We start from the raw sequence: 24,241 nt of genomic DNA, 5'->3' as shown, positions 1-24,241 counted from the left end.
CACAATGCAGACATAAATGGTAAAATAGGAAAAACACATAAACAAGTTTGAGAATAAAAAATAAGAATAAGATAATAATAAAAAGTGTGATTGGAAAATTGGAGACTAAGAAAAATATTGACATACCTATTGATTTTAAGGGCGTCATGGTGGCATAGTGGGTAGCACGATTGCCTCAAAGCAAGAAAGTTGCTGATTCGAGCCTGGGCTGGGTCACTTGGCATATCTGTGTGGAGTTTGCATGTTCTCCCTGTGTTCTCATGGGTTTCCTCCGGCTGCTCTATAGGTGAATTGGGTAAGCTAAATTGGCCGTAGTGTATGTCTGTGAATGAGTGTGTATGGATGTTTCCCATTGATGGGTTGCAGCTGGAAGAGTATCCACTGCTTAAAACATAAGCTGGATAAGTTGGTGGTTCATTCCGCTGTGGCGACCCCAGATTAATAAAGGGAGTAAGTCGAAAAGAAAATGATTAAATGAATGAATTGATTTTAAGACCATATATTGTGCTGCATTTTAGTTTGGCTGCAAATCTACAAGACATGCATCATCAAGCTTAAGGAAATATAAGTTTAAAGGATCCTTAGCAGGTATTCTTAGTTTCCTTCATTTTTTAAAGATTCATTTTATTTTTAGAATTTAATAATAAAGATTTTATTAATTAAATTTTTAATTTATTAAATTATTAATTCATTTATTAAATGACTCCCACAAAAGAGTATTTTGTTATAAATGAATCAGTGTTTTTGAAATAATCCGTTTACTGAGCAATTCAGTAAATTCTTACACATAAATAGAATATTCTGAAAATTGTTCTGTTTGTAAATGAACTTGTGTTTTTGAAAGAATCAGTAAAATTAATTAGTCTCTTGTTTAATTCATCAATAAATGAGTGTTTTTTTAAACAATCATTTTGAGTGATTCAAGAAATTCTCATTCATAAAGATTCATTGGTTCTGTTTGTGGATGAATCTGTGTTTTTGAACGAATATGTTGAATGAACAATTCTGTGATTCACTCAGAGGAACCAAAAAGTATTGATTCATTGAATGATTCTGTTCTCACTCATGAAAAATCATTCATTCATTCGTTTTCCTTCGGCTTAGTCCCTTTATTCATCAGGGGTCGCCACAGTGGATTGAACCACCTACATATCATGTTTTACACAGCGGGTGCCCTTCCAGCTGCAACCCAGTACTGGGAAACATGCATACACACTCACTCATTCACACACATACACTACGGCCAATTTAGTTTATTCAGTTAACCTATAGCGCATGTCTTTGGACTGTTTGGGAAATTGGAGCACCGTGAGAAAACACTGGGCAAACATGCACACTCCACACAGAAATGCCAACTGACCCATCCGAGGCTCGAATCAGTAACCTTCTTGTTGTAAAGTGACAGCCCTAACCACTGAGCCACCATGTCGCCACATGAAGAATCATTTATTCTGTTTCTCAATAAATCTGCATTTTTAAAGAATGTGAATGATTTAATGAGGAGTTTTTTTACAGTAACTTTTCACTAACCAGCAGAAAGAGTGACTATGAAAGACACACTTTAACTAATGCAGATTTTATCGCTTAGCCAAAGTTTTTAGTTCAGTGATTTAATGACCATTTAAAATTCATAAATTCTAATATGGGAAGACACTGACATTAAAATCATCTAAAAAAAATCCACAAACATTTGCTGTGTGAATAAATCACAGCACCACGCACAAACATCAAAACAAAAATCTGATTATTATGTGCCATTTTCATCAGGCACTTCATTATAGGGTCTGAATGGCAAGTTTGCTTAACTGTTGGCGCGTAGATTGTGTTCATTAATCAGATCCGCTAAACTCCCTTGAGCTGTGATGCAAAAAAAAGTCTTTTGTCAGAGACAGAAAGTCAGCTAGACTTCTGGAGTCTAATTGTAAATTGAATGTTTACATAATCCCCTCAGCATTCACCAGGGCCGCTGCGGAAATCACAAAAGCCTTTTGATTAGTGCTGTACCTTTTTATTTCTTGGCAGCGTTACAGCGGCTCATCAAAGACTGTTTGGAAAGTTCTTAGAGAATGACGGACTAAAATCTCACTTCTGAATTGGGGCGAGGAACTCGTAGAAGGTTTAGTGCTAGAATTAAAGTGTAAACCCATACATAAATCAAGAGAAAATCCCAGAATTCCCCCCAAGGAGTAACTTAAAAGAACAATGAGCTACAAACACGTTAATCCTCCCAGGCCAGAAAAACGGAATAATAGTCTGCCTTTTGTTTAATTATTCATGATGATGTGAGTTTTTCTCTTTAATCTTCAGTGCAGACTGCAACTTGGCTCAAGTGGTTTAAACAGAAGCTGTTTAGCTGCAAAAAAAGACAGTCACATATTAAAAGAACGGAAATGCAGCAAGTCTCTTGGCTGTTTCACACAAGTACAGTCTAAAGCAACTCAAAACACTACTGTGCTTTATGGCTTTCTATTCCTATGTGATTTTGATATGGCGTATCATGTAGGGTTCAAAGCCATTAGGTACAGAGTGGCTTATCAGCAGTGGATATACAGTAAACAGTGTGCAAATTATATTTTGACTATTGGACGGAGGGTGGTTGAAACGGGGGAGGAGGCTCAGATTTTTTCAGTAATTTGACTAATAAATATGTATGCTTCAGCGATCTGACCTATACTGTAACCTGTGATGGGTTATTTTAACACATATGTGATTCTCAAAGATGACCTTTTTAAGGCAAATTTTGACAAGTGATCATAAGTTTTCATTCTGGCAATTATAAATGGATTATCATGAAAGATTGTGCTAACTGTTTAAAGTTGGCATGAAATAAAAATATACTCTTCTAATTGTTATAGGGATATAGTAGTGTTTGATGACAAACTTAACTTGGCTTTAATGCTGACTTTAAGGGCCCTATCATACACCCGGCGCAATAAGGTGTTTTGCATGATATGTTGCTATTTTTAGACCAGTGCAACCCAAATTTTTTCGTTTTGCATCACGTTGTTCCAATAGCAAATCCATTTTGTCCACTTTGTGGACTCATGGGTGTGCCAGTCTATAAAGGAGGTGTGTTATGGTGCATTGTTGGCGCGTTGATATTTTGAGAAATAGAAATAGACCATGCCATTGACCAATTAAAAGCTGGTCTAAAGTCCAGCGCAGAGTGCGTTAGTTATGCATATATGTGGGTTCAAATGCTTAATACACACAGGATGTACAGCAATATACAAATATCATTACATATAAAAAATAAAGGATTAAAATGTTACAAAAAATATTATTTACTACATAAATATGAAAACCACTGCCTCCATGCCTTCTTCATCTCGGGGTGCTTTTTTTTGTTTATTCATGACAATTTGCATTTGTATAGTGTTATTATTATTAGCAGTAAAGTTTATCATATGCATATTTATAATAGTTTTAATAAAAATAAGCATAGATTAATCCACTTTTTGGGTTTTGGAGATGTATGCATCACCATATGGCATTAGAATAGGTTTGGATATAACTCAGTTTTTTGACCACACTTTTATTGTTTATTTATTCATTTTCTGAAAATTAGATCTGAATTTAGAAATAGTTTTGAAACAAATCTTTGCGCTTAAGAAACAAAATTAAATATGTAGGCTAATGGATGTCTTCGGTAGAACGTGTAAAACACCGTTTCCCTATCCACGAAAGTAAAGCAGTAAAGAAAAAATGTAAAGTATAGAGAATGTATGGAGGAGACTCTTTCTTTATCCTTGCACTGCAGATGGTCCGTTTAACTGTTTTCTTGGTAGTGAAGCATTCAGTTTTTCCATTCAGTTTTTCCTCTTACAAAGTCCACCATGTAAATAGCAAATGCGCCATGGGGCAACGAAACTGACTTTTAAAGGGAATGGGAGATGAGACTCTGATTGGTTTAATGCCTGTTATGCTCAAAACACACCCATAACTCATTAAGAGAATAAGCACAATCCTGTTAAACCATGCGCCGAGGCTCAAAGTGTATTCTTCCGTCCTTAAAAAAAGCAAAAGTGGATTTGGACACATGATTAATGTTTTTGCACCATGCGCTTTAGACTTGCGCCTAGATCGTTAAAATATAGCCCTAAGTTCCATGTGCAAGCATAGGCATCTATTAAAATACAATAATTTAACTTTACTTTTAGGCTATTTGTAGATAAAACATCTATTTTGCATGAAAAGTGTATTTTGAACACTTACAGTATCTATTGCTAGATAGATTTGCTACCCAGCAGGCACAGGATGTCAACATGACAACATCCGATTGATGTTGTACCCCAACAAGGTGGGACGTTGCTTTTTGTTTGAAAATTAAAATCGGGTTGACGTCAGAACCCAAAGTCAGGCCGACGTCAATGTCCAACATTGGACAGACGTTGAACTTTGGTTATTTTCCAACGCAACCTAAAAACAACAAAATTTCAATGTCTAATGATGTTACAGCTTGACATTGTGGGGACATTACCAATATGATGTCTATCAGACATTAGATTTTAGTTGCCATCCGTGACAAATAAATTTTAGTATTTGACGTCAATATGATGTTGAAGATTTTGACGTGAAGTTGGATATTAGTCACTTTCCAACACGTAAAATCAAGCAAATATCAACATCATTTCACGTCGTTATTGGACATCAAAAAACATTGTCCTTAGACGTTGGACACCTAAATCTAACTTTATGTTGTGTGTCTGCTGAGTAGGGTTAAAACTGCCCACTAAATATTTTTCTGCATAACGAGCTTGCTGGGAACGATCATGCATTCACAATGTTATAGAGGCGGTCAAATGTATATTCATATTATCTTAATTGCTTTATTTTTATTTATATTTAAGACTCAGATCAGTGCAAGCTACTTTCCACTATTTAAAGAGCCCCACACATAGTCCTTCAGGGAGGCTCAAGGGTTGGAATAGGGTTTCCACTTATTTGCACCATGAATATAAGAATATGTTATGTATTTATGCATGTAGTTTGAGTTTGCTGAATGATTTAAAATGCCCTCTAAACAGGACAAAACTACGAGGTTATGTTAAAAAGAAACACTGCCACACAGCAATGTCTAAACAGTGTTATTTTTCAACCAAGTGTCAGTTCTGAATGTCAAACATGCAATTTGTGGCACTGGGGTGATGATATATTCACATTTGCCCTCCCTTGCATCATGGTTTCCTGGGAGAAGAGATGCATTCATTTGAGAATGAAAGGAGAAAAAAAATGAAGCGAAATAAGATGAGAGCGAGAAACAGCGAAAGACTGGGGTCGAGGGGGGGAGGCGTGGGTTATGCATGTTGATGAGAGAATGAATGCCACATTAATCTGGGCAACAGGCAGAGCATTGCATTTCCAGAAAATAGAAGCGGAGTGAATCAGAGTTCATCCACCAGGGATGCACCTTAGTGGTGAAACACACAGCCTTTGCGTCTGCGCCCAGCAGTGGCATCAGGGAGACAGAACGCAGTTGTGATGCACGGCACGTTTACCGTTGGCAGATCCTTCTGGACTCTTGAAGCTTATTAAAGTGGCTTGTAGTACACGATAATCCTTTTGCTAGGAGCCCAAGAGTAATGCATCAGGCAGATATAAGCCTGGTGAATAACCAAAATACAGTCTGCGCGGAATTGAAAATGTAACATCTTTGAAGACCATTTCAGCCAGATATCTGCCTTTTATTGGTGTTTAAACAGCATTTCAACGATTCACCTTGCCATTAAGAGCTCTTGGAGATGTGCAGTTGTGTTCTGATTGTGCTGTAATTGGTGCTGTTGTCTTTATGTTTATTGTTTCTGCACTTCTATTGTTATATTCATCTCTGGAAAGGTTACTTGGTCAAACACAGCACTGAATGGTCAAATAATTTAATGTGATCGCAAAACTGTATATTTCACCATGGCAAGCGGAGGCTGTGTATAATTCAGAAACACTTTTTTATATTAAAGAGGACATAAAATGGTAGTTGAAATCATATTTGCTTCTGTATTGTGCTTTTGAATATGAATAGACTTAAGCAGAAATGCATTACTGGTACTAGACTTTGCCTTTGTCCATCAGCATGAATTAATTCATTGTTTGGTAATTGCTGCTGTGACAGGTTGCTGTTGATAAAAGGCACAATATTACAATAAACATTACAAGGGTGCAGGGATTTAAAAAAAAAAAGAAAAAAGTATGATACTTTATAATAAATCCTCCATTAATGCATAAAATTAAGAATGTCATTGTCATATTCATGGTTTGATTTGATTACAAAATGGTATATCATGAAATACATATTAAAAAATATTTTAGAAAATAGCTAACTATAATACATTTTCAGGCAACAAGGTGGCTCAGTGGTTAGCACTGTCACCTCACAGCAAGAAGGTCGCTGGTTCGAGTCCCGGCTGCGTCAGTTGACATTTCAGTGTGGAGTTTGCATGTTCTCCCCGTGTTGGTGTGGGTTTGCTTCGGGTGCTCCGCTTTCCCCCACAGTTCAAAGACATGCGCTATAGGTGAATTGAATAAACTAAATCGGCCGTAGTGTATGTGTGTGTCTGAGTGTGTATGGGTGTTACCCAGTTCTGGGTTGCTGCTAGAAGGGCATCCACAGTGTAAAACAAATGCTGGATAAGTTGGCGGTTCATTCCGTTGTGGTGACCCCAGATTAATAAAGGCACTAAGCTGATGAAAAATTAATGAATTAATGCATTTTCTTTGGGGGAGACGAAAGTGAAGAGCGGAAGAGCTGGGTGGGGCAGGGGTGCGTGTGAGGAGGGGGATTGGTAAAATGAGGTGCCGTATCAGATTTAAGAGGTGCTCTGCTTTTACAGCATTGATGTTGTAATGTAATTTAAATACATTCAGTTAAATAGACTTAAGCATTAATGTTAGTTGTTCAAGTGTAAAACAAGATAAAAAGCCATTCATACGCACAGGCCATCAGGATCAGCAGGTGAGCTCTAAAACTCCATTGAACATACTGGAGTAAAATAAAGTTTCATATTTTATAGACATGGTGCAGAAAAATGGAATTTAATGTAGTGCTTCTTGTACATTCTGAGCCCCACTTTACATCGTATATCAATGGAGTAAATGCACACAGACTTTTAATTTTCATCAGCCAGCCAAGGGCTTCCGGTGAATTGTCATCCGATACAAAATTGCTGTGTTTAAGATCTGATTTCTTTAAAAAACAGTGATCTACACTGCCTGGCTGAGAAACGATATAAAGTGGGTATCAGACCAAACAAGAAGCACTGCATTAAATTATAGTTTTCCACGCCATGTCTTTAAAATATGGATTTTTTTTTTATTAACCATAAGTTTAAGTACAAACCATTACGCCATATTCAACAATCCAATACATATAGTGTTAGTGTTAAATTTTTTTTTTTTTTTTTTTTTTTTTTTTGGGGGGGTGGGGTGGCAGGAGTGTCTTAATCAAGTAATAGAAACAAGTCCAAGGCATGTGAAAACTTTCGGGCATTTCTGTTCCTCATGAAGTGAAGAGACTTTACGAACATCTTCAGATCATTCCTCCATCCATTAAAGTGGGGTTCCGTTTCACCCTTACAAATTTGCATCTATGAATGAAGTATTTAACTACAATTATTAAGTTATTTACCAAAAAGTCTAGGTCTATGTCCTGTTCAAAAATGTACCAACTTTGATTGTGACCACAGTTAAAGAGTATATTTGTATTGGTTTGGGGGATTTTATTTTACTCCAGTATTTTCAATTGAGTTTTTGTGCTAGCCTGCTGCTAATGACGGCACCTGCGTTTAAACAGTTCTTCCATCTTTTTTAACAACCAATTGAATGCTGAAGTCTATTTAACTGATTACAACATCGATGCTGTAAAAGGAACCTCATGAAATCGAAAATAGGCTAAAAATCATAATTGGCTGAAAAACACTAGCTGTGCGTATAGCCCATTAGGCAGTGAAGATTATATAGATTTTAATGAAAACAAACCTTCCCTTTTGCGTTCACCGGAAGCACTTTAACATGGTTACTGAAAATTAAAAGTCATTTTGCAGTAGTATAAGATTGCAATTGTGATATTCGAAATTATTTATATATATCCTGCTTTTTAATTCCAAGCTTTTATATAGAAACACTGACTTTCAGCATTATTTTTGCAGTTTCCGTTACGTTCGAGGAACTGGCGGGAAAACACCTAGCGTGTGACGTTTTCATTAATCACCAGAGGACGTCACCGCGTCAAGTCAACTGGCAGACATTAAAATACTCATCCAGGTAAAATGTGCTCCGTGAAGGTTTGTTTAAATTTTGTACATTATACCTGTAATTAATTGCACAACAGTTTCCAGCAAGGTGAGTGTGAAGTATATTCGACTTTATTATTAAGTTACGCCAAACATATTTCCGTTCAGTAACAACCTAACCTTAAAGTTACGCCTACAAACAAAGGTTGTAAAAAACGTAACTCAAAGGTTAATAACCGTGTATTCCGGGTTATCTGGGAATTCTGTGTTAATTTAAACTGGTCAGGTATGTTTGCATGACCACATGAATGAATAACATGCGCTTCTCAGGTCGCAGATCATAAATGGAGACCCTGTGAACAGCTGTTGAGTTTGTGACACGGCTCTTTGGGCTCTCAAAACCTATTGAGGCGGCTTTTGGACGTTTCATTCGCCGTGCATTGGAAGTAATTTCCTCGGAGCTTGGTTTTTCAGGCGCATTATATCTTTCACACCTGACATGCCGGTGTTTGTGGAAGATCCCGATCAGTTCTCCAAAGAGAGGCTGAAGTCGGAGCTCATCGCGCATAATGTGGATCTGCCCCCGCCGGAGAGCAAGAAACACGCTTATGTGGAGCTTTATCTGAAACATGTGAAGACAAACAGCACAGATTTCTCCAGCGATGAAGAGGAGGATCATCTCAATGGCAGCGTGAGTTAAAGACGCCGCGTGTGTACAAGGACGCGTTATTAATCTTCATTCCTGAAGACTGTCTGTCTTCTGCACTCAACAGTGGGTTTTTTTTTTTTTTTGAGACGCCCCACATCTTGTAGACAGATTTGGTAGGATTTCCCCCCAAAACTTTCCATATCCACTCCTGTCTGTCCAACAGTTTGACGCAAGGTGGCGTGATTGAAATAGATTTGATTTGTGCTGTGAATATTCATAGCCATATGTTCATGGCTTTCAAGCTGTTGAGGGCTTTGTAGGTCATCGCCTGTCGGCTCCCAACTGCAGTGAAATACAGTTAAAGCATGCGTGTCTCTGAAAACATCAAAGACTTTACTGTCAAAATGGAGAGTTATTTTTTTCCCTTTCTTTAGTGTGAAACATGATTCCTTCAGAGTTGTAGTACAGGGCTCCAGCTGTCTCTCTGGCAGTGTGCAAGACCACTGTGCGTGTGTATGAGAGAGAGAGGGGGTCAGAGGGGCCCTCAAAGAGGCCTGGGGAATCTGAGTCAGAGCCATCTTAAACCAGAGTGTCAGGTTCTCAGTTTATGATTAGAAGTGTTCACTGTGACGGCCAATGTTATGCTACGTTGGAAAGTAGCTTGGCTTTTGCCAGGTTAATAAATTGACAAATTCTTATTTTGTGTTTTACATTAACACATTATGACTTTTTCAATTGATCTAGCACTGGCGCACATTTTATAAAAAAAAATAGTAAAGAACTATTTGAAGTTTTTTATTTCAGTATTTCTATATTTTTTTAGAACAACCCCTTCCCCAACAATTTAACCCCTTATAGATAAGGGAATGCATAAAAAAAATAATTATATATATATATATATATATATATATATATATATATATATATATATATATATATATATATATATATATATATATATATATATATATATATCACATTGGTGCTTGGTAGGGCCAGGCAGAATCTGCGACATTTTTTGCTATTTCTGCAGAGGATTTTGTAAAAAATCTGCTGATTTATGTAGAATTGGTTTTAGGAGTATCATAACTAAAAAAACTTAATATATGAAATAAAAAAATATATATTTTAACTTGTATTTAATGTTTATTATGCAAATGCAATTAGATCCACTTATTTGGTAAACAAAGCAAATCTCTCCTATAATATATTAAAAGACAGAAAATACTTCTTTACAAACTATTCTAATTAAATCATCTGAACATTTTAATATTACTATTATTATATAACAATAATATTAGTGAAATTATTTCAAAAGCTGAATAAATATAAATTTACACACGTTTACACAAATAAATACATAGACTCATTGATGGGCTAAATCTGTGTAACTGCGGATTTCTCTGCTGCTTCTTCCACGTGGGCCTAGTGATAGGTTAAGTAACCAAATATACATAACTAAATATGTTGTAATACTTTTCCACCTCTTCCGATAAATGTCAGTCTTCATTTGTAGACATGCAGCCATTTTTTTCCGTTACATAGACCTGTTTAAAATCCACTGAACCACCTTTGGAGAACCTTCTTCCATCCAATGTATTGTTTGTTTTTGCAAGCAGTAATAATATCCTTAGGACTAATCTTGTTTCTTTATTAAACCATTCTTTGCAAAGAACTATTTGAATGGTCAGAAATTCTAAATTCTATTGTTCAATTTGAGCATCGGTCTAAATGCCTGATTGATGTTCACTGTAGTAATGGACAATAAGCTGTGACTGGATTTAGCTGTCAATTTAAAACATAGAATATAAAAGAATAGAATATTAATACATAAAATATATTAAATAAAATATGCACTTTATATTTAACTTATTGAATAAACTTGGAAATTAAATAGTTGTTGAGACATTCATTTCAATACCAGATATCACACATTTGTCTTCAAGACGTCTTTTAAAGTGCAATTTGTCTAGAATTAAAATTAGTTGTGAAAATGTCTGTTTGACATGCATTCTAAGTAGAGCTGCATGATATTGGAAAAATCTGAGTGTGTATGGATGTTTCCCAGAGATGGGTTGCAGCTGGTAGGGCATCCGCTGCGTAAAACATATGCTGGATAAATTGACAGCTCATTCCACTGTGGCGACCCCAGATTAATAAAGGGTCTAAGCCGAAAAGAAAATAGCACTAGATGGTTTTCCGGGGAGTCTAACAGTATTCAGGTACAGAAGTTGAATAACCACAATGCTAAAGCAAGTTAGAGGAATATAAGCAATATTTGAGCAATTAAAAATATTGTTTTGTTTTCACCGTCAGAAGAAATGAGTCAAATAAGTCATCGGAAGTTAAAAGTTTTTTTCTTAAAAAAAAGCTGAATTATCTCTGCGTGGTAAGTGAAATAATGTTGTTTTCACTTTGAAATGTAAATATTGGAACTAGAAACAAGACAAAAATTAATATTAAGTTTTTTTTTTGCATAAATAATTAACATTCCATATAAATAGTGATTAAATATAATTCTGTAGCTCCTGCTCAACTATAATTCAGACTCAATATTGCATATCTTTGCAATGTGACTATTGCACATGCGTGCATTGCAATATCAAAGATAAAACAATATATTGTGCAGCCCTAATTCTAAGTCAAAAACATCTTGTATTCAAACTTTTGCCAGATGTAATGGACATCTTATCGATGTACTATATGACAGATGAGCCAGCACACGCATAGAAAAAAACATCAATCTAAAATTCAAATAGCACACATGCTGTGTATCAGAGACAACTATCAGGAAAAACTGAAGGCATGTTTACACCAAGGATCAAGGATTTACCAAAAAGTGAGTCTTTTATTTGTAATTTTGAAAAAAAAAAAACTATGCAAATAGATGACAACTTTGTTAAAAAAATGAGAAATGTCACAAAATATGACACCTGCTTCCAAAGTTTTACATTTTTTAGGACCCCAAATGCTCTTAAATGGATAAAATGCATAAAACCTTTTTGGAAAACTGTCATATACAAACACTCCTTAAAGTGAGATTAGATTAAATAAAAATGTTCTACAAAATCACTACTTAATAGTATAAAGCACAACTGAATAGCCTAAAATGTCAAAAATGGTAATGCATGCTATGAAATAAAAATAACAAAATATAAGGGTGTGTATGTTGAAGTGTACATAAAAACACACTTTGTTTTTATTGTACATGCTTATAATATTCTGTGTCAGTTATGTATCTTTTATGCAACTTAATGTCTAACTTTTCAGCTAGTTGTCTTGCAAATAGTTGGCTCATTTAGGATCATTTGCTGAAAGCAGCAGTCTAGATAATTCCAGGGAAATAAGCACAAACCTGCTGTCTAGCATTTTTCTTCAAAAAAGAATTATGGATATTATTGGTGTCTCAAGGCAGGAACAGTAGAGACTATTAGCGAAATGAGACTATTAGGTGGTCTGCAAATTTAGTTTGCTGCCTGAAAGTTTGAGAAGCTAAGTGCTAGAGGGATTTCTGACTCAATGCTACATTGAAACAGTTCCGATAAATACCATCTGTTCTGAGCCATTAGCACTTGAGTTTCTACTGTTTTTACATAACTAGCATGCAAACTTCAGATGTTTGTATAGCACTGTTCCTTCCCCCTCCTCATTTGTCGTTTAATATTTTCTCAATTTGTCAAAAAACTGTTAACTTTCCATCTGGATGCAATATTTAATCGCTGGCTTCTTTCATGTGCGTCTTGTTTTTGTTTGATAGCGCAAAGCATTTTTGCTCGATTCTGCTAAAAAGTGAAGTTTCTTCAGCCTGAGGTTGGTTTGTGATGGGGAAACTGCTACAGCAGCTAATATTGGATGTGACCCCTTTTCAGAACGCGTCAGTGCAAGATGCAAAGGCGAGAAAGCCTCAAAACAAGAGTCTATTGAGGATTGCGTGAGCCGAGGTTCACCCTTTGGCAAGCTAGTGTCAGCGTATGTTTATTAGATTATGCTAAAATGTGCTGATTCCTCTCTCCGTCGTGATGAATCGCTATAATTTCACTGCCTCAACAGGATTTTTTATTAAAATAGTTTGTTGTGTGTATTTCACTGTACAGGCTGAGAAAGAAGAGGCGGCAGAAATGGTAGACCTGGGCTTACTGACTGACGATCAGCTCAAAGCCAAACTTCTCCAATATGGTGTAAAAGCTGGACCCATTCTAGGTCAGTCTGTTGAAGTCACGGTTGTTTGGCTTTTAAAACCGGTTATGCAATAAAATAATCTGGTTCTCTTGCTGTGTACTGTGTGTGTTCGGAGCAGCGTCTACTAGATTTTTGTATGAAAAGAAGCTAAAGAGGCTGCTGGATTCTTCATCGCAGACATCAGCACAGCATAAGATCAATGGTACAGCAGATGCAGGTCTTTATTCAGACAGTGAGGAAGAGGACGATGAGGAACAAGACTCTGGTAAGAGCCAGCAGTGATGCTGAAATGCATGACTAGTCTAGCTTTTCAATCCTGTGCTGGGCCCCGCCATCAGTGCATGTTTTGTACGTCGTCTTCATCTAACAGTTCTGAATTCTGGTCCTTAACCTGATTCAGATTATAAGCTCATTGACAGAGATCCATGAACTAATCCTTGTTTTAAATAAAATAGACATACAAAATGTGCAGGGTGGGTGGGCCCGAGGACTGGAATAGAAAACCATTGGTTTAAATGGTTAGTTCATCCCAAAAAATGAATTGTTACTAGAAAAGAAATGAATTCTGAGACCATCCATCTTAACACACATTTAGATATTTTATAGTAAATTTTTGGAGAGCTCGGACCCTCCATAGACAGCAACGGTCCCAAGTGGTTCAAAGTCTGTAAATATCATATGAAGCTCGAAGAACACTTGTGCGGCAATATAAAACTTTAAAAATTACAGTTTGCCCATGTTTGCTACAACAAAAAGGGATGTTGCCCATAGTACTCCCTACTCCCTGATGTGGAAGAGAAGACATTGATGAACAGTGGCCATTATTACACAAGTTTTTGGTGCACAAAAGTGTTCTTTAAGCTTCATATGATTACAGTTGAACCACTGAAGTTACATGGAATATTTTTGCTGATGTTTTTGATTTCTTTTTTTGAACTTTGAATGTCTCTGGGCCATTGTTGTCTGGTGGGTGAGAGATCTCTCAGATTTTATCTAAAATATCTTAATAGGTGTTCTGAAGATGAATAAAGGTCTCTGGGGTTTCTGATGACATGAGGATGAGTAATTGATAACAGACCTTACCTTACTAACCCTTTAATTTAATTCATTATCATAGAAAAAATTGCAACACAGGAGTTGGTTAACTCTAAAGGAGAATGATCAAAATCCAAAACATGTTTGGGAAGCACTTGGTTAGTCAATTATTAATTTTATCAAACCCTTAAATACCAAACAATCTTGAACCCAATTAAAGCTGTTCATGAAGCAACATTGGAAGTGCTTCATGTTTGTCTAGATTTTAAACACCCTTGTTATTAGCCACATAGTTCGCCGTTAAAAGGATAATTTTGTCATTTATTCAACCTTCACTTGTTCCAAACCTGTTTGACTTTCTTCTGTTGAACACAGAAGATGATATTATGGAGAATGCTGAAAATCTGTAATCACTGACTTAAAGAGTACTTGTTTTTCCTACAATGAAAGTCAATGGTTACAGGTTTTCAGCTTTCTTCAAAATCTTATTTTTTGTGCTCAAATTCTAAAGGTTTGGAACCACTTGAGGGAGAATAAATAGTGAGTAGGTTTTCGGATGAACTATTCCTTTAAGTGAACTGTGACCAGAAACTTTGCAAGTACATTTAGGAGCTGAATCATGTTTGCCATGTAGGTTATGCATGCAGAGATGTTCTTTTTGTTGTTTGCTTTAGAAGTAAAAAAAAGTTGTATGTCTTTTGGCATCCGTCCTGCATTTTTCAGCAATCCTAAAGATTGTATAAACATTTATATCTTCTGTTACTGAATGGAAAAAAAACCTCTCAGAATAAAGCATAATTGTCAAATCCTTCTAATTGTTTCTATCATAAAAGTAAAATGTTACAAATTCCTAAGTTCTAAAGGCTTTCATAGATAAGATGGGTATTTAGGGACAGTTTGGTTTAACATTTTGTTTAAAGCTGTTTAATCATTGATGTAAAAAAAAATCTTACTTATAGCCCTTTAAATGTATACTTTAGAAAATACCATTTTCTAGCAATAAACATGCTAATCATCCTGTTTAAATTGTTTGACTCTTCTTCTGGCATTTATTATCAATTTAATTTATGCATTAAATGCATGTGTATGGTCTAATTTCCTGTGTCAAACATCCTCTAGAGCTGAATTTAATAGATGTGCGTAAATCTGTCATCTTTACAGGAATATACGATGATAATCAAAGTTACATTTATCTTTAGCATAGAGTACGATTACATGGACAGCTATAATCTGATATTAATACGATTAAGACAATACTCTGATTAAGACTCTACCATGTAAACAAAGATTTTTGATTACCTTAATCTGCCTTACATGCACACACAGCTGGTTAACACTATTCTCTGCACCTACTGTGTCATTAAAGGACTACAGACATGCACATCGTGAAATACGGAGTGGTTTTTTTTTCCATTCAGCGTGCAGTATTAATTTCTATTTAAACAACACCGTGCCAGCAGTCCTTACTTCATACATACATCCAGTACCTCAGTTTGTCATGGGAGGCATGAATGAAATGAAAGTGAAACTGCCGAACTGCAGTTAAGGTAAAAAAATTCAAAATAAAACACCTGAAATTGCATGAAACTCTAAAGGGAAAAGTGGATAGCACGGTGACGCAATGACATTTATCGATCTATGTGCTATAACATGTAAAACGAGAACATGAAAAGAACATCCAAAAAGCAACTCATGTAAACACCTTAAATCATATTAATATCTTATTCAAATTAAGGCAAATAATTCGATTACTGACCTCCATGAAAACGTAATCGATGTGAATGGCAGTGGTATTATATTTAAACAGTAATATTCTTAAAGACAGCTGTGCATACATGTCACGACTAAATGTACATCATTTTCAGATAATACTTACATTTTCAGACTTTGATGCAAATCTTCTAAATGTTATACCAGTGTAGACTAAGGTTTGAAGAAAAAAAAAAAAAAGAGATGCATTTGAAAATGTTTCCAGATTAGTGTTGAAGTAGCCAGAAGATCTGCTTGGAACAATTGATAGCCTATACTGAATGTGCATAAAATACTCTGCCTGTTATTGTTTCTGCTTGTAATACATTTGTTTTGCATGTCTATTTAGAGTCAGAGCAGCTTCTGTCTAAAACAAAGCCCCGGACGGAGACCAGCAAAACAGCAAGCAGAGTAAGTGGCTCTACATGCACCTGAATCCATCTTGTGTTTTTCCCCTTCGAGACCGAAACATGATTCATCCATTATCTCAACTGACTGTTCATATCCTGCTATGAGTGTGTGTTGATCATTAACATGGACAGCGGTTGTTGCTTCAGTCTTTCTGTGGAAAGAGGTTAAACGACCAGCTGTCAGTCAGTTTTGTTGTGTAACTTCATGCATTATGTATGAGAGAAGGACACTTTTTGATGTAGCAAAGAGACCCTTCGTGGTAACTCAAGCCCACTTGGTTGAATGGAGTTAAAGGCTGAAGTGTCATTTTTAATGGTACTAGCATCACAAATTGACAATGACAAAGATATAATATCCTGCCCCAGATGTTGTGTTGTGCTACTTGGAATGCTCCAGGTTACCTGCGATGGTCTCGCAAAAATCTTATATTCAGTTTTTTATTAAATGTAAGGTTTGAGGTCTTTAAACATCTAAATGTGGCATGAATATAATGGTTATTAATGTGGCATGAATAATATTAGGTCCTGGTTTAAAGATGGTTGAAAAGACAAAACAATCTCAGATGCCTGATTTAGTTTGAAAAACCTTTTGCATTTGGTTTTAAAAGCCCTGCAGGTGCCCTCTACTTAAACTCAAGTTGAGCTTCAGTTGTTACTGTGCATCTATAACTAATTAAGTAGAATAGGCATTTAAATATACTGGGTTTTTTTGTGTGAAAATATCAACATACAATATCATCAGCTCAATATCGCAAGTTTTTCTTTTGCTGCTATTTTATATAGGCTTTTTATTTCCTGAGTGTCTTTGTTTCCTGACATCTTCACCAGGAGCACTGACATCAGGCCTGTCACGATATCTATTTTTTTATTGTACGATATATTGCATCAAAATATTTAGCAATAAACAATATTATTGTCATTTTAAGTTTTATAACACACATTACATAATGCCAGAATGACAATATAATAGCATCATACTGCAAATGCGCTCTTCCAAAGAATACATAATATTTTATTCTTAATTTAATTATAGTCATTTTAACAATTTTAATAATTAGGCATTGGATTAAGACTTGTATCCTAAATAAATTATAATATATGTTTTAAAAAAGTGCAAGGTAAAAAGTAACAGAGGCTGTGATATCTGCTTCCGGATCCATTTTCTTTCATCAGGCACCCACATGAAAATATACTATAGTAATGTATAGTAAATACTACAGTTTTTTTTTTTTTTATTATTTTTTTTTAAACTATACTGACACCTCCAATATAGAGATAAAGATGTTGTACAATCAGCTAAAATGTTGCTAGAATTGTTTTTTATGTATGGGCGATATATAATGCATCACCAAAAATGATTGCCGTTATGTCCATATAAGTCTATATTGATTGTGACTGGTCTAACCCACATACCATGTAGCTTTTTTTGTTTCAGCTTACAGAAGCAACATACTGTTTTGTATTATATTAATCTATATAATATTAATCTGTGCAGGAGAAATATTTTATGATGTATAAAAATGGCAGCTGAGTGTAGTTTTCAGTAGTATGAACAATGGTACCACTCTGTGGTTAAAGAATGTATAGCATTACATTACGTTGTATGTCATGCTGCAAAATCTTATATCCACAGATGGGGACTTTCAGTCAGAGCAGAGATTTTTACCCACGCTGCTTCATGCCCTCAGCTGGGTTTGTAAATGTACAGTAGGAACAGTTAATTTAGACACTAATAACTTTCTGCAGGGCATGAAGGGGTCAACAGCACTATTTTCTTCCTACACAGGTTGTTTTGTGGATTTTCAGTTTTGTGAGAGGCCATATGGTGCTTTATTAATGTATTCCTTTAGTGTGTAATGGGTCTCTTGTTTGTGCTAATATTGATGCCATTATTTACTGTTTGTTAACAAGTGAACATTGCATTTTGTGGAAAATGGTGTTACTTTTTCCAACTCATGCTTTTGGTATTTGGCCAAGCACTGGGGAACGCATTGTTTGGCATGGACAACGGTCAACACATGACCGAAATGTTTGCCTTTTTTTCAGCAAGTTGCTTGTCACTTAATCTTACTGGTGTGTTTTTTGTTTTAAATATTTAAGTGTGTGCAGACTTTTTCTCCAGGCATTTCTTTCTGCCAAGCACCAATAATCACTCTGGATTGCTTTAAGGGAAATGACTACAATCCCATGAAGCACCGGGAATGGCAAATTACTGGGAAATATAACACTGTTGATTTTGTGTTCTCTGTAGCATATGATTAACAAATATATTTCAAGTTTAAAAAACAAATATCAGTAATTTGAGAGCATAAGGAGACCACCTCAACTATATTCACAGTGCTTCATGGCTGTATTGCCATTCTTTGGTTTCTGTGAGTCTGATTATTTGTAATTTTCTGTAGTGTTGTAGGCTTTTAACAAAGATGTGAACAATTATTATCAATCTTGGAGCTTATAAGTGTTGTAGTCTGACTGTTTGGGTTTATCAATTATTTAAAAAAATGTTTCTTATGGAGTACGAGAATGAATAAAATCTTTACTTCTAGAGCTTAATTGTTGCACTCTACAAGTAATATAAAGACTTTTAAAATGGCATCATATGGTCTCTTTATAAAACTGCACATTTTGGTTCAAATAAACACTTTGTTTTTCAGATGTATAAAATGCAATGCACTGAAGGATTGTGGGCTTTCGGTGTTGTAGGGCTGGGCGATTTGGGCAAAAAAATCATATCTCTGTATTTTTAAAAGGAATGACTGTATACAATGTATATCCGGTATTTTCCCATAAATGGTTACTTGAGAGTTAAAGCCTTTATTATAACTTATTAAACATTTTTTGGAGCAAAATATAATTCAAACACGGGGGTTTCCCTCCCTGTTTACAAATAAACAGCTGCACAAAAAATAACAGCTGCACAATCTTAAATACAGTACAGGTTTTTCTCCTGCATAGCATTTCAAATTATAAAACATCTTTGAATACAGTACAGGGTTTTTTCCCTGCTTAACACAATACACAGCACTACTGTGCTGTTGTGCAAATAACGAAGTAAACAGAACCATAGTAAACAGCTACGTTCTCAGAGCAAAAAAGAAACACACTTAAATAGTAACACAACAAAAAATATTGTAGGGTAGAAAAGAACCACATTGAATGTAAATATGAAACACAGTATTTTATGTCACAATTACAGTGTTTTTGTTATAAGTAATCCTGTATACCACAGTTGTGGATTTATAAACAACAATTAAATCCGCTTTATGTTTTTAGTTACACATTTACATGTATGTATTGTGCACAATTATTAAACAGTGCACATGTCGAAGATATCTAAAGAGATGTCTTTCACTCCATGTAAAAAACCTATACTTTCTTTGTTTTGACTAAACTTGTTTTACTAAATATTTTATAAGGAGATGAAAACGAATAGACTATAGATATGAGAAGTAACTAAATAGTACTGTGATGAAATGCTGGTTAAGCATATAAATGTAAACAGTCATTATAATAGACCAGAATGCAAAGCTAAATGTGTTATAGCGTAACTGTAAAGAAGAGACCGTCGTGTAATAAATACTGAACTTATAATCAGTGAATATGAGGTGGTTTCACTTTTGAAATGCAGTATAAATTTGTAAATTCATTTTGCCATTTTTAATTCTTTTGAACACATTCAGGTACTGCTTGTCAATTTGACAAGGCTTCTACATTCGTTCTTGCTGTCAATTGCGGAATAAATGATCAATTAAAAGGTTTCTGATAAACCACTATGACAGCTGCAGGCGCTGTGTGACGTGTGTGCATGCAAGGGGGAGTCAGATTTGTCCAGGCAGTCAGATTGCGATACAACACCGGAACTGCATGTTCCTCCATGTTGCGTCAGTGATGGGTTGTTCTTGAATGATTACAAGTCTTTCGTATGACTCATTAAGTGAATCATTCATTTGCACATGCGCACATTGGTGCAAGTGAAGCTGGCGTGCTACCTTGGAGTGGTCTGTTTCACGCAGAATGTGCACCATGTGGCCTCGTAAACTATATCGATATGACAGATATTGGATAATCCCGCCTCCCGTTGTGGAATCATATCGATATATCCTCAGAATTCGATACACCGCCCAGCCCTACGGTGTTGCATCTGATTCCAGATGTCTCTTCTGCTTTTCACTTGTGCTTTATTCAGTTTGCTTCTCTTTCAGGGAAAGTCCACAGTGTCTGCACAGAATGGTACTTCGAGTAACAGTGGCTCCCCCTACAGATCCTTCAGCATCACTGAGATGGTGGAAGAGGGGAGTGTGTGTGTGCTTCAGACAGTCCATAATATCGGGTTGATTGTTAGTGGTTTTGTTTTGGTTGGTGGTTTAGTGAGTCTTGGGGGTTTATTTGTGCTTGTATTGGTTTTGTCTGCAGATTGAGAACAGGTTCAGTCCTCAGTTCAAACAAACAGAGACTGAGAGGTGGACTGGTTTGAGAGCCGCACAGACGGTGGGCAGCAGGGCCCTGCGGGTTTGTGAATACAGATAATGTGTTTGCTAACAGCTTCGCTCAACAAATCTGACAAAAGCTCTACGTTTCTCATCAGGACTTCATGAGGCTGGATAAAGACACCATGACCGGCAAATCTCTTTGTTTAACATCTCCATCATCCTGTCAGAAACAGACCGTCAGAGTAACAGCTGTTTTTATTCTTTTCTTATTTTTTCTTCCTCCTCCTCTCTCTTCAGGGTCTGTCTCTTCATTTGCCCTCGCTTTTTTCACTGGATGTTTAATTCAGCAGACATGCTGCATTGCCAGACATCTAATGGGCTTTCACACTCCCTGCATCCATTGGGAATTCCCTCTGAGTTCTCTTTTGTTTCTTTCTTTTCTGCCTTTATTGCACTGACTTTCTAGATCTGAGAGCTATAACCTCTGTGAAATGTTCAAAGGAATAAGCCAGGAAAATGCATCTTTTTAATTTCACTTTTAGAGGAAGCTTATTGTTTCTTCAGTTTTTATTTTTTGTTTTGAAGGTAAAAATACTGTAAAATGCAGTCTTGGTTGGTCAGATTGAACAGCATGAGTTTTGAAAAGCCCTGCCTTTTGTTTGTGAAGAATAAGATTATTTAGAGAATAAGAAGATGCAGCTCACATGATGCCTAAACTCTGTATTGTTGAGCTACACTGTTAAAGGAATAATTAAGCCAAAAATTTAAATTCTGTCATTTACTCATTCCAGATCAGATTGATTTTTTTTTTTTTTTTTTTTTTTTTTTTTTTTTGAGCACAACAAAAGATAAATTGAAGAATGTTGGAAAACAGTTACTATTGACGTCCATGATAAACAAATTATTGAAGTCAATTGTAACTATATTTATAAGTTGCTATATTTCAACCCCAAATAATTCCTTTTGAGAATTAAGAAGTCAAATTAATGGTTAAGTGTTATTGTTTCGTAAAGACATTTATACATTGTTTTGAAAGTGACAATGCTTTTTTGAATGATAATGTGATGCTTCTGCTCTGACATTGGAGTAGAACCAATATTCATGTAAAAATAGAGAAGTTATTTTGAAATGTAATGCTATTTTACAGTATTAAGTTTTATTCATCAACTAGATGCAGAATATGTGAGCTTTTTAAGTATTTTAAAAAAAATTCTATATGAAATATGTCATGTTTTTTATGTCATGATCTGGGCATTTATTCCTCTTTAATCAACTGTCCTTCACATTTTGTGGTGTCTGATTCTCTTCGGTTTTCATTGATGGAGACCGCTTTGCCACAGTTATTTTTTTTTCTATTCAGAATGTTTTGTTTTTTGTGGCCTATAGGAACCTGTGTCAGATGTGCTTTCAGAGATGTTCCCTGATGCTGAAAGAACCCCCACTGGAATCTTGTGAGTACAATATGGGATATTTGGCGCCAAAACAAAAATGTGCCGTTAACTTGCTGTTCATCCAAGAAGTGATGGTTCTTTGAGTTTTCTTTTTTCTTAGTAGAACATACAAGAAAATTTTGGCTAAAACTATTATCCTTGATGATTTAATAGAATGCAAAGGAACAAACCAATTGTTTTCTCATAAGACCTTGCAGTATGATCAAGGGCCACAAGTAGTAATTGTAACTGTATTTGGACTTCCAATGCATCAGTAGTTATTCACCGTCATTTTATAAATGACCAAGAACCATGATTTCAGCTAACAGGGTGTCAGTGGGGTCTTAAAATGTCTTAAATTTCAAATATAAAATTTTAGGCCTTAAAATCTTAAATTCACTGAAATATTGCCTTGTAGGTCTTGACTTTAAACAGGTCTTAATTTTCCTTTCTTTATGTAAAGCTACCCAATTGATCTAACAGACATCCAATCACCAACAATACATCTCAACTTTTAGCAAAACTCTTAACTAATATTATTTTATTTGTTAATTTGACATGGACATCACAATTACACTGAACAAACCAAATGCACTTGTTTGTGTTTAACACCTGTCCAAGGGAGGCTTGATATAAAATTAATGTCAAATAAATACATACACATTATAATTCTTTACATAACATTGCTATAGTGCAAAAACGAAAAATACTTTTTTTTTTTTTTTTAAGTTGAAATAAATTGCATGTGTACAACTAGGGTCTGCTTGATTTGACACATTTTTTAAAATATGTGACAAAAAAAAATACTATTTGTTTACGAATTTGTTTCTTGATGGGGAAAGTAAATATTTTTTTGTCTGCTGGGCCATTAAGAAAATTCTTAGCATTTAACCCTAAACAAGTGTGAAATTTCATTCTTGGTGGTCTTAAAGTCTTACATTTGACTTGGTGAAACCTGCAGAAACCCTGGCTAAAAAGTCTTTAATGCTCTACTGAAGAAAGAGATTCACCTACATCTTGGATGCCCCTGAGAGTAAATTAACAGTAATTTTTCATTTTTGGGTGAACTATCCCTTTAAGTACAGTTATTGTTCCTAACTATTGATTTGCATGCCTCTTATTAGTTTTGACAGGGTATGCTTTATTTTTTTTTCTCCTGATGTCTCTCTTTTTTGCCTGCAGTGCTACAAAGAGAAGGTCTATAAAGGGAGCTGCAGGCCGTCCCGTGCAGTTTAAATATCCTGAATTGCCTCTTCTGAGTCCCACTACACTGGAGAGGCAGGAGATTCAGCAGCGTCTGGTGCCTCTGTGGGTTCAGATGATTGTCTTCCTCCTGGTGGTCTGTCTGCTCTACATCATCTACTCCTGCATGGACGAGCAGATCTCCAGTCCTTTCACTGCTCTTCTCGATGGTCTGCATGAATCGGCTCTCGTATGCATCTCATCCTTCACCGGCGCTTAGCTTTAATGCACAGATGACAAAGGAAAATGTCATATCAGGGTCTAGTCCAGCAGGTGTCTTTCAGATTATATTTTATAAACTAGTGTCAAAGGAAATGTTTTGTTGAACTGAGTGAAACTAATCTACATAATTCCACCTTGCTTGCTTTTGAAAGACAGAATAGGATTTTAAAACTTTAAAAGGATGTGCAGTTGGCTAGTCCTGTGCATGGAGTTTTCTCTGGTTGATTTTATACCATAGATGTGTGTTTTATACTGTTTTCTTTACTTGAAAGTTACAGAGGTTATTTATACTCTTGTTGTCCATCCTGATACAGATACCTGAACTTGTACAGAGACAATCATATTCTACTTCCAGAAGTCATGATTGCTCTTAGTTTTTAAATGTCTACTTTGTGTTTGTTGGTTTTATTTGTGAATAAATAAATTTGTTCTCCAAAGTTTTTCTGTGTTTTCATAATGGCGCAAACACAAATAAACCTCTAGGGGCTGTTGAAAACTTAATTGGAAAGGCTGACAATTAAACATTCAGTGAGAAAGTAAATATATTTTCTGGCAAATACAAAATATTCTAGTTGTGTATTACGAATCCTACCATTTTGTCAAATTATTGTATTAATAGGCTACTTAGGGAGGGAGGGGGGGGGGTATTCTAAAGGGTTAGATAAAAAAAAAA

General features: G+C 35.5%; 1 protein-coding gene across 1 annotated transcript; it reads left to right on the top strand.

Moving 5' to 3' along the window:
- Nucleotides 1-8,470: 8,470 nt before the first annotated feature.
- On the top strand, nt 8,471-24,005 carry lemd1 (LEM domain containing 1). The gene is made up of 10 exons (XM_056448874.1): nt 8,471-8,913; nt 12,966-13,071; nt 13,169-13,315; nt 16,184-16,245; nt 17,878-17,946; nt 20,447-20,542; nt 20,658-20,753; nt 20,830-20,916; nt 22,061-22,125; nt 23,287-24,005. The coding sequence occupies exons 1-10, from the start codon at nt 8,722-8,724 to the stop codon at nt 23,564-23,566; spliced, it is 1,200 nt and encodes a 399-aa protein (XP_056304849.1). The 5' UTR covers nt 8,471-8,721; the 3' UTR covers nt 23,567-24,005.
- Nucleotides 24,006-24,241: the final 236 nt, after the last annotated feature.

The sequence above is a fragment of the Danio aesculapii genome, chromosome 23 (assembly GCF_903798145.1).
Source record: "Danio aesculapii chromosome 23, fDanAes4.1, whole genome shotgun sequence".
Classification (NCBI taxonomy): Eukaryota; Metazoa; Chordata; class Actinopteri; order Cypriniformes; family Danionidae; genus Danio; species Danio aesculapii.
The sequence above is the reverse complement of the archived record's forward strand: the minus strand, read 5'-3'. Positions and strand labels throughout refer to the sequence as shown.

Coding starts and splice junctions, on each gene's coding strand:
- lemd1 (XM_056448874.1), top strand. CDS start 8,722: ATGCCGGTGTTTGTGGAAGATCCCGATCAGTTCTCCAAAGAGAGGCTG. Junction 20,543..20,657: donor AGATGGTGGAAGAGGGGAGT/GTGTGTGTGCTT, acceptor TTTTGTCTGCAG/ATTGAGAACAGGTTCAGTCC. Junction 20,754..20,829: donor TGGGCAGCAGGGCCCTGCGG/GTTTGTGAATAC, acceptor GTTTCTCATCAG/GACTTCATGAGGCTGGATAA.